Source organism: Nicotiana attenuata, unplaced genomic scaffold (assembly GCF_001879085.1).
Source record: "Nicotiana attenuata strain UT unplaced genomic scaffold, NIATTr2, whole genome shotgun sequence".
NCBI lineage: Eukaryota > Viridiplantae > Streptophyta > Magnoliopsida > Solanales > Solanaceae > Nicotiana > Nicotiana attenuata.
Genome location: NW_017672661.1, coordinates 49870 through 60334, shown reverse-complemented (window position 1 = coordinate 60334; position 10465 = coordinate 49870). Strand labels below are relative to the sequence as shown.

The window sequence follows — 10465 nt, the reverse complement described above, 5'->3', positions numbered from 1 at the left end:
AGTGGCAAACGGGCGGGTCGGATCGGATATGGTTCGAGTAAAAAACGGGTAATAAAAAAACGGATAAAATTATCGTACCCGACCCATATTTAATACGGATAAAAAATGAGTTAACCGAGGGTAACCATATTATCCATGACCTCTTGCATATGATCACCTTTGGGAGAAATTTTACTTTCTCTAACTTAAGTAACCCCCAATTTCAGGCTTTGCAAATATAAAAGTTAGACCATTAGTTATTCATTTTCTAAATACATAATATGATTCTTATCTATATTTTACGAATTTTTAAAAATTAATTTTCTAACCTATTTTTTAATATATAATATAAGCGATTAATTGTTTTCTTTTAAACATATTGCCACCCAGATACAAATCATTATTTAGCCGTCTTGAGCCCGTGCATGTTGATCAGCCCAAATACATTCCAAACATCCTATTTGCAGCCTCTCCTGGTTCACCGCCACCGCCGAAAGTCCTGCCTCCTGCCTTCTGCATCCATTCCGTATTCAGACGTACTTCGAGGTTTCTTCTTCTCCTTTTCTGCCTTTTTTCCCCCTTTCATTTCGTGCTGTTTATGGCTATGAGTCGTCTAACTTCTGTTGTTATGGTTTTTCAATTGGAGAGTGATTAATGAAGACTTACCGTGATTTGTTATTTGTTAAAAAGTTGTTGAGTTATACACGAGAAAAATTTTGTCCTTTAAATGGTACAATTCGTCTTTCTTATCTTAAGTGACTTTACATTGGATTGTTTTTTTTTTCTCAAATAAAAAAGTAACTTTACATTGGATTGTTTTTTTTTCTCAAATAAAAAAGGTGACTTTACATTGGATTGTAAATGACTTTGAATGAGCTATTTGATAATCATAGATGGCTTAGATAAAGTATGAGAGTTACAAACAACTACAACAACAACTCAGTGAGATCCCACAACTGAGGTGATCTTACCCCTAGTTCGGAGGAACAGAAAGGCTGCTTCCGGTAGACCCTCGGCACAAGATGGAAAGAGACAGTATATCAGTAACAGCAAAGGAATCAAGAAAGATAACACCAACAACGTAATAACTAGAAAATAGAGAGAAAAGTAATAACACTAAGCAGTAACAAAGGCACAATACTACAGGCGCAAGGGAATAATATGGACACAACAAGGGTCACTAAACATACTGCAACCTAACTTACGGCCCTAATGAAGTATTAAGAACACAACTGGAGCCACTAGCAGCTTAAAACAAAACACTATCATACTAGCCTCATATCTCCGACCCTACGACCCTAATGCTCGACCTCCACAACTTCCTATCAAAGGCCATGTCCTCGAAATCTGTAGCCACACAATGTCCTGCCTGATCACCTCTCCCCTATATTTTTAGGCCGCCCTCTACCTCTTCTTATACCCATCAAGGCCAGTCGTTCGCACCTCTTTACTGGTGCATCCAGGCTTCTCCTACCCAAGTGCCCGAACCATCTAAGCCAGTGTTAAAAAAAGCGTCCGCTTCCTCGCTTTATGCGAGAAGCGAAGCGGAGCAATGGGTTGGTCGCTACCCCAACTAAAAGCGGCTCAGGTACAGAAAAGCGACCGCTTCTCTCTAAAAAGCGAGAAGCGGTGAAGCGGTCGGGAGCGGAAGAAGCGATCGCTTCTTGAATTTAAAGGCCCAAACGAGTCTTTTTCAATTAAAAGACCCAAATCGTTGAGTCTTCTGTTTTAGACACTTCTTCAGGAGCAAACTAGGGTTCTAAACTAGCCTTTTCTTCCTAAAAAAACCAGCGATTTCTTCCTCACATGAAGCAACAATTTGTTCAAGCAAACTAGGGTTCTTCTTCTTCTTCAACATTACAACAACAGCTTTCAAGTTTCAACAGGTATGTTTTTATTTTCATTCTTCTTCTTCTTCTTTTTCTTCTTCTTTCTAAACGTCCAAAAAGTGCCGAAAAAAAAATTCTGCCCCATTTCTGCCCAATTATATATTTTTTATTCTTAGTTCTTATTGCCTTTCTCATTTTGTGCTTTAATTGATGCTACTCTTTAGTTTTTTAATTCAAGTATTGAACATTTGCTTACAATTACATGTGTTGTCTATGCTGTATTTATTTTAATTTTTTTTTAAAATTCCGCTTCACTTCAAAAAAGCGGGCGCTTCGCTTCTCGCTTCTCGCTTTTCGTGAAATGGGGGTTGTCGCTTTCCCTCGCTTCATGCTATTTTTAACACTGATCTAAGCCTAGCTTCTCACGCCTTGTCTTCCATGGGAGCCACGCCCACCTTCACCCAGATATTTTCATTCCTAATCTTATCCAGTCTAGTGTGCCTGCACATCCATCTCAGCATCCTTATCTCTGCAACTTTCATCTTCTTGATATGAGAATTCTTGACTAACCAACACTCTGCACCATATAACATGGCCGGCCAAACCACCGCTCTATAGAACTTTCCTTTAAGTTCCGGAGGCACCTTCCTGTCACACAGGACACCAGACGCTAGCCTCCATTTCGTCCATCCCACTCCTATACGGTGCATGATATCCTCTTCAATCTCCCCATCCCTCTGTATAAACCTCAGGTACTTGAAGTTCCCTTTCTTGGGGATGACATGAGAAGCAAGCCTCATGTCCATGTCCATGTCCGCTTCTCTCGGCACGCCGCTGAACTTGTACTCCACGTATTCAATTTTAGTCTTGCTCAGCTTGAAACCTTTAGACTCAAGGGTCCGTCTCCAAATCTCTAATCTCTCGTTAACACCGCCTTTCGTCTCATCAATCAAAACTATATCATCAACGAATAACATACACCATGACACCTCCTCTTGAATATGGTGTGTCAGTGCGTCCATCGTCAGAGCATAAGAACGGGCTGAGCACAGATCCTTGGTGTAACCGGATAACAACCGGAAAATGCTCCGAGTCGTCCCCCACTATCCTAACCCGAGTCTTAGCTTCACCATACATGTCCTTAATCACCCTAATATAAGCCACCGGAATACCTTTCACCTCCAGGCATCTCCAGGGAATTTCTCTATGAACCTTGTCATAAGTTTTTTCTAGGTCAATAAACACCATATGCAAATACTTCTCTGAGTTACAAACTTCCTCAACAAGTTAATATTGAATATATTTTGCTTCATAAGTCATCCTTTTAATCTTCCCAATAAATTTGCTGCTTTGAGTATTGAAAAGTTGAAGGGAAATATCCAGAGTCGATTTCTGTGAGAGAATATTTATTTGTTTTTGGAACATAATGACGATTATTAAATGGACTAGAATTAAAAGAAAGAAATTGGGAGAAATACTTTTCGGTTTGCTTTAAGCTCCTTTTCAGTAACGTGTTTCAGTTTGTTGATTTGAAGTTACTGTCTTAATAGAACCCACTGTGGAGAACCGCTAAATGGAAGAATCCAAAGAGGAAGCGAAGTCTTTCAAAGAATTGGGAGTTTCTGATCAACTGATTGAGGCTTGTGATAATTTGGGTTGGAAAACTCCTTCTAAAATACAAGCTGAAGCTATTCCTCATGCCTTTGAAGGTTTTTTCAATCTTCCCTTCTTTATGTTTTTCATCTTTGCCTTTGCGCATGTTCTACTCTTTCTTGCTTATCTTTTACTTGTTTCTCCTTATAAATATGATATTTTGAGTGGATTTAAGCTATGTGCTAATAGTTCAAATAGGTTTAAAGTTCTAAGCTGATTATGCTAGTGTGTTTTAGGTATGTTTTGGGTTGTGGGGTTGAAACTTCCACTATCCTATTTTCCCCGTGGTAGCAAAACATCTGAAGACGTGATTTTGTGGAAGCCATTGTTTGAGAAGTAAAGGTAAATTCTAGCTCTAAGATAATAGAGAAGTGCGAAATAGAGACATAACATCTTGTTGTAGAGCAAATTTATGGAGAGAGGTAATTAAGTGTTGGGATGGGTTGTGAACTAGGAATCTTCTTTTTCTGGCTACTGGGAGGGTGTGTATTCAGATTCTTATAAAATAAAGGGCAAGTTGTTAAAATGTTAAACACTAGTCCTGGGAGAAGAAGGAGGGGGGGGGGGGTCTGATGAAATTTCCTGTCATTAGGGGTAGAGAATTAGTTTCTGGATGCAGTGGTGCTGTAGGCAGGGCGTATTCAAATCTGGATAACAGCAGCTTTATGCAATTGCCTCAAGTGATGGTATTTGATACAATCCAGTGTCATGGAATAGAATATTTTTGAACTATAAATTCTTTAGGAACTTGAAAATTTGGAATGGCAAGGGGAAAGGTAATGTGGGTTTCCTGTAAGATCCTTATATGACTGCTAGCTGGTCAGAAACCATATGTCTGTACAATGCAAATTTTCCACTAAGTTATGGAATATAATGTTGCATCTGAGGGATGTTTGGTGGACCATGCAAAATTCAGTCAAGCAAGTATGTGAGTGCTGCTAATAAACTAGTAGGGGGGTGAGCTTTGGGCAGTGATTCCACATACATCGAAGTGGAAAATTTGGAGAGAGAGGGATGGATGGAGGGAGCGAGAGAGATCCTTTGGCGGCACAGAGTTCATTCCCGAAATTGCTGGCATCATACATTTTCTTATCTATCATTGGACTTTGAAGCACTCAAAAGTGTTCCAATTTGTATAGTTGATTGGAAGACCTTTCTGAAGAACATTATTTGTATTTTGATCCTTTTTTATTATTTGAACCTTCTGTATATTCGGTGAAAGTATTTTTTCTTATAAACTGTTAGATTGGGTTTTTTTCTAGGCAAAGACTTAATTGGTCTGGCTCAAACGGGTTCTGGAAAGACTGGAGCTTTTGCAATTCCTATACTGCAAGCCCTATTAGATTCTCCACATGCCTTTTTTGCCTGCGTTCTCTCTCCAACGAGGTCCCTTATTCGTCTGATTACTTGTCTTATTTTGTAGAAGCTCTTTGGTGATTTAATCTCCAACTTTTTTCTTTGGGTATTCCAGAGAGCTCGCGATTCAAATTGCTGAACAGTTTGAAGCTTTAGGATCCGGTGTTGGAGTAAAATGTGCAGTGGTGAGCTTGACTAAGTCATATTTACATGCATGAACAATTCATTTTCATCTTCAAATGTAATCCAAAGGGTTGATATCCACTTGTTAGACAATGGGTATTTGTAGCAACATGTCTGTAGAACAGGGTAGACCGTGTCAGAATTGAAACAGTCATATATGATGGTTGACATTGGCATTCAGCTAGACATTTTTTTTGTTAAATGATTGCTGGTAATTGTTTCACAGCTGTTTGGAGGGATAGATTCAGTACAGCAGAGCATCGCCCTTGCGAAACGGCCTCACATTGTTGTAAGTACTGATATCTAGTACCACATTTTTTTGTCTCTTGTTAAGATGAAGCAAGTAGAAATGGAGCTACAGATGGTAAAATCTCTTTTCCAAAAGATGTACTATAAGGAAATGCTATATGAGGCAGAGTTGGTAGTGTAATATAAACTTGACCTTTTCAAAAAAAAGAGTTGGTGGTGCAATATTCGTATGGCAGTGCACGTTTAGGGGACAAACAGAGGAGCACCAGCTGCAGTTTACCTCTGATGCTGTTGCTTCAGTATACCATCCCAGCCTTGACTAAGCATGTCAGGTCACTGTTGCCTTAAGCTATTATTTGGACCGTGCAGTTAGCTTCATAAGCTTGTGATGTCTCCTTTAAATAATTTAGGGGGTCATCTGTTTTTTTAGCTGTATAAAATATTCCAGACTAGATGTCAAATAGTTAGTTACCTACCTATCCAAAAAAAGTCGGTCACCTTGCCCCACTTTTTTGAAAATGCATTCTCTTCTTAGCTTTTTGTTAAAGTTGTTGCCTATATTTTGCGAGAAGGGCTCCTAATCCTGCTATCTAGGCCTTTACTGGATGTTAGCTGCCTTTTCTTCTTAGATTATCTGATAGGAAATGTGCTTATGTGTTGACTTAGCAAAATGCCTTGGCTTTTACAGAAGTCCTTCATGAATGATTAATATCCATACCTCTTTTGTAAGAGGTACTTGATGGTTGTAAAAGGTTGATGATGAATCTTTTTAGCAATCTAAGGAAAAAAAATTGGTGTACCATTGGCCTTGCCTTGGCAAATCTTTTTGTTCAGTTTAAACCGTGTTCATTCAGCACCACACCACATCCTAGGATTAAGACCAGTGACCTTTTTCCTTATGAAAGGCTCAAAAGTATCTAGCCGAAAGCTCATGTTATAGAAGTCTTTAGTGGAAGTAATAGATTGTCATCTAATAAGTGAGTGGAAGTAATATAATATCAACTATAAGCGTACTGAGATGGGCAACCATCCCTACTTGTATCTGGTGGACTATTTGGAGGGAAAGAAATCAGATATCCTTTTTTTGAACAAAAAGGGGAATATTTGCAAATTGCAACAACCTATTCCGTTTGCTTTTTGGTTCAAGTTAAAAAATGTACATGATATTGATAGTTTACTAAATTTCTTCAACCAGCGGACATGTTTGTGCAGTCAGAGACTGTTTTCGTAAGGTTCCTGATGTATCATTATGCATCATCTTGATGCAACTTACCAGTACAATTCTTGCTTACCTAACAAAGTAAACTTCTTAATGTACTCGTCAAATTTTTTGCTGGCTTATTTTCAACATGCAAACATCTATTCTGTTGGTAAGCCATGTGGACGACTTGTTACACCAGATTTGCTAAAGCTATTGTATGTTGTTGTTACAGATTTTTTAATATGCTTAATCTCTGACATTTATTTGAGTGCTCATTTGCATGCTGTCTGATGTAGGTGGCAGCACCTGGTCGGCTACTGGATCATCTTTCCAATACTAAAGGGTTTTCTCTTCGTACGATAAAGTACTTGGTAAGTTTGTCCATTGAGTCTTATGCTGAAAATGTTCCAGAGATGTTCTCGTTCTGCCTGTTTATGTACTCTTTTTGTTTTCTTTTGGATGAAAACCCAAAAATGCAATGTTGATTCACGACATTTGGTTGAAGGATATGTTATTATGTCACTGTTGACATTAAAAGTGATATTTGCTGCATGTTCAAGGCTAGGCCTTTTAATGTTTGGCAAATGATATGATTTTCGAATGCCATCTGGTCCATATCCCCACAGCTTGCATACAGTATATCTCTTGTCAGAGGAGAAGCTGCTTGTCATTTTTTCCTGGCAGCACTGTCAAATTTCATTGGTCTTTAGTTTTTAACTTTCCAACATATTGAGCCGCAGAAAGCATTTGACTACTTTACTTGATATGTTCCTCTAAAACTTGCTTATATCCATGTGGGTTGACAGTTAAATGCTTTTCCCCCAGCTACAGCATGAGGCACAATGGCTTCATCGCCTTAGGTGCAGACAATTGGACCAAGCAAGAAATTCATTAATTGAAGCAATATGTATCCAAAAATAAAATGCAGTTCATTATATGCGATGCGAATGGTATTCAGACTTGTTCTAGAATTCCATCTTTTAATATCTTGATTTCCATTTCCGTAACCAAGTCTAGGTTTCTTAAAAATATAAATATGTGTTTCTCAGCAGATTATTTTAGTTGGATAAGCATGCATGAGTATTCTGAGTCATGAATTTGTACATGCAACAGGTATTGGATGAGGCAGACAGGCTGCTAGATGAGGAATTTGAAAAGGCCCTTGATCAGATTTTGCATGCGATCCCTCATGATCGAAGGACTTACCTATTTTCTGCTACAATGACCGAAAAGGTTAGCTTTCACGTGGTTTATATGAATCCGTTGTGAATTATAAATGGTCTATTCTCTGTGTGTGGATAATTTCTCTGTCTAGGTTCCGTTCTGAAGAGAAATTCTCTTCTCTGATGGAGGATAGGTATCATTTCCTGAGTACTTGGGTAGGAAAAGTGCTTTCATGAAAATTTCTCTTTTTTATTTTCCAAATATCATGCTCGGTCTGACATTTATATAAGAAGATACCGGAAAATGGAGGAGCTTTTTACTTGTTTTTCAACTTTTTCTCATATTGGCATGCAGCTAATGATCAGTAATCATTGTATGGCAGTAGATGCACTTATTCTTTATATCATAATAGCAATATGATTATTACATGAAAGTGTCTGGGAAAGAAAAATGAGAAGGTGGGGTTGTTGTGAATGGCAAGTTAATTTGCTCCTGTTCTGCTTTGCTCTTTAAGGAATTTATTTCCATGCCTAATAGTTTCTGCTGTGCCACTCTTGATGAAACCTTCGAGGAGTGAACTTTTTGCATGGGAAGTCTGATTCTGAATATATCTGTACATTGAACTACAGGTAAAGAAAATTCAGAGGGCTTGTTTGAGAAATCCTGTTAACGTACAAATATAACGATGTCAATTTTCACCATATAATTTGTAAGGTGGTCAAGAGTATTTTGCGTAACTTTGTTTATAATTTGTTTCAGATTGAAACTGCATCTAAATATTCCACAGTTAAAACACTGAAGCAGCAGTTTCGTTTTCTTCCTGCTAAGTATAAGGTTAGTTCTTTAGTGAAAAGTTTCTCTTTTAGGTTTGTTGGGAGAAAGCAAGCCAAGCGGCAAGAATTGTATCCAGCAATTGGCTTATAATGATGTTCCATGTAAATTACATCTTGTTGATGACAATCGATGAGTTTGAATTTATCTGCTTAAGCACCGAAGGTGTTCAGAGGAAGTGTATTATTACTACAGCACACTATTTGTGTTGCTGTGCTCTCATAATAATCATCATTATATGGCTTAAGGATGTGGGAGTTTTGACATTGTGACACCACAATAAAAAACAATCACTTGGATAAAAGAGGGAAGAGGCATGATCATAGTGATTGTGCCGCTAACTAGTGTTACAAAGTAACAACTAGGATGACCAGTCACTCTTTACAAGATTCATGTTTGTAGCTTTTCCCAAAGTATTTAATCATGAACGTCCAAGTAGTTGCATCTCTTGATTATTTGAAGTGAACATAATCCAAGTGACACAAAGGTCAAGCCTCATAGAGGGCTTATCGCAGTTAAGACTGCACCGACATATGCTGTTAAAAAACCTATTTATGCACATTTGATCTCTTTTCTCTAAATATGTAAATAATCAAGCAAGTTATTGTATTCTTGGTCACTGCTATGGGGTTTCTAAGTTAGTTCTTGGTTTTGGTTCTTGACTTTTTTAGACTTTTTATTCTCTGTTTCAGCTTAGTGTGTATCCAAATTAATGCTTTGTGGTTTTGTATATTTTTTTTTTAATCTTTTGCTTTGGTTCAAGTTTGATCTTTTTGCTATGTGAAGTTTATGCATGCATCTTAGTGTTTCTAAATTAAACATGTTTTGTTATTAATTTTGTTTAAGTTTAAGTTCAGTTTGAAAATTGAACTGAAAGATTTTGACTGCAAATTGGACAATATTGCAATAGTTAGTGGTGTTGAATCTGCTAAGCTAATTGTTGCCATTACTTCTTTTTTTTTTCTTTAGCTTGAGAGTCTATTGGAAACAACTTCTCTACCCTTTCACGGTAGGGGTAAGGTTGCGTACATCTTACCCTCCCCAAACCCCACTTGTGGGAATTTATTGGGTTTGTTGTTGTTGCTATGGGGTTTCTCACACTTCTAGTCCTGATAAAATTCAGTGTTTTGAAAAGCGAACGCTTCATCGCTTTAAGCGAGAAGCGAGGCGAAGCAAGAAGGTCGCTTTTTCCTAACTGAGGCAACACGACCAGCAGAAGCAATCGCTTCAGCCAAGAAAGCGAGAAGCGACCCTGAAGCGAGAAGGCAGAAGCGCTCGCTTCTGTTCAGAGGGGTCATTTTAAAATAAAAAATAAGTTTGGGTCCTTGTTTTTATTATACAATATAGACCCAAAGTGAAAAGACCATTCTTTCTCTTCTTCCCAACGTTAGCCGCAGCAGCCAGCTAGGGTTCCCAGCCTCCAGGTAATTTTTCTTCTTTTATTCTTCTTTCTTCTTCTTCTTCTTCTTCTTCTTCTCATTTTCTCTTCTCTTTTTCAGTTTTCCTCGTCCAGTCGTCTGCACAACTAGGGCAGGTGCTGGTTTTTTTTGTTTCCTTTTATTCTTCTTATTTATTAATTTTAATATGTATTTTAGTTTATATTTTCAGTTTATTTGATTAATTTAATATGTATTTTCAGTGTATAAAATTAATTATTTTATATATATATATATATATATATATATATATATATATATATATATATATATATATATATGTTATATTTTCAGTTTATTTGATTATGTATTTCTTATATCTTAATAGGGATTTAAAAATGTCCCAAAGTTCGAATTGCGCTTCACTTCAATGAAGTGTGCGCTTCGCTTTTGAAGCGAGACGAGCCCCTGTTGCTTTTTTGCGCTTCTCGCTCTCAAAAACACTGTGATAAATTGTTTCTTGCATTATTAGTAGCACTATTACTGCCTCAACTATTAGGAATTTGGCATTGTGGTAGTTCTTTCGTTACATTTCCCCTCGAACAAAAGGGTAGAGAAGATGTTTTAAGGACACGCCTATCCTC

The 10465-nt window shown here is 37.6% G+C and overlaps 1 protein-coding gene across 3 annotated transcripts in view; it reads left to right on the top strand.

Annotated features, from left to right (window-relative positions):
* The first annotated feature begins 399 nt into the window (after positions 1–399).
* LOC109214018 (DEAD-box ATP-dependent RNA helicase 10-like) overlaps positions 400–10465 on the top strand; it is a 15379-nt gene continuing 5313 nt past the window's right edge. Inside the window, exons 1-9 of one of the 3 annotated variants that reach the window (XM_019377885.1) lie at positions 400–525; positions 1771–1865; positions 3359–3517; positions 4724–4847; positions 4933–5002; positions 5227–5289; positions 6747–6821; positions 7564–7683; positions 8374–8448. In XM_019377885.1, the coding sequence (XP_019233430.1) occupies positions 3382–3517; positions 4724–4847; positions 4933–5002; positions 5227–5289; positions 6747–6821; positions 7564–7683; positions 8374–8448 (663 nt within the window). In that variant the 5' untranslated portion in view covers positions 400–525; positions 1771–1865; positions 3359–3381. The remainder of the gene's footprint in view (positions 526–1770; positions 1866–3358; positions 3518–4723; positions 4848–4932; positions 5003–5226; positions 5290–6746; positions 6822–7563; positions 7684–8373; positions 8449–10465) is intronic. The other 2 variants (XM_019377884.1, XM_019377886.1) reach the window with 2 other exon arrangements.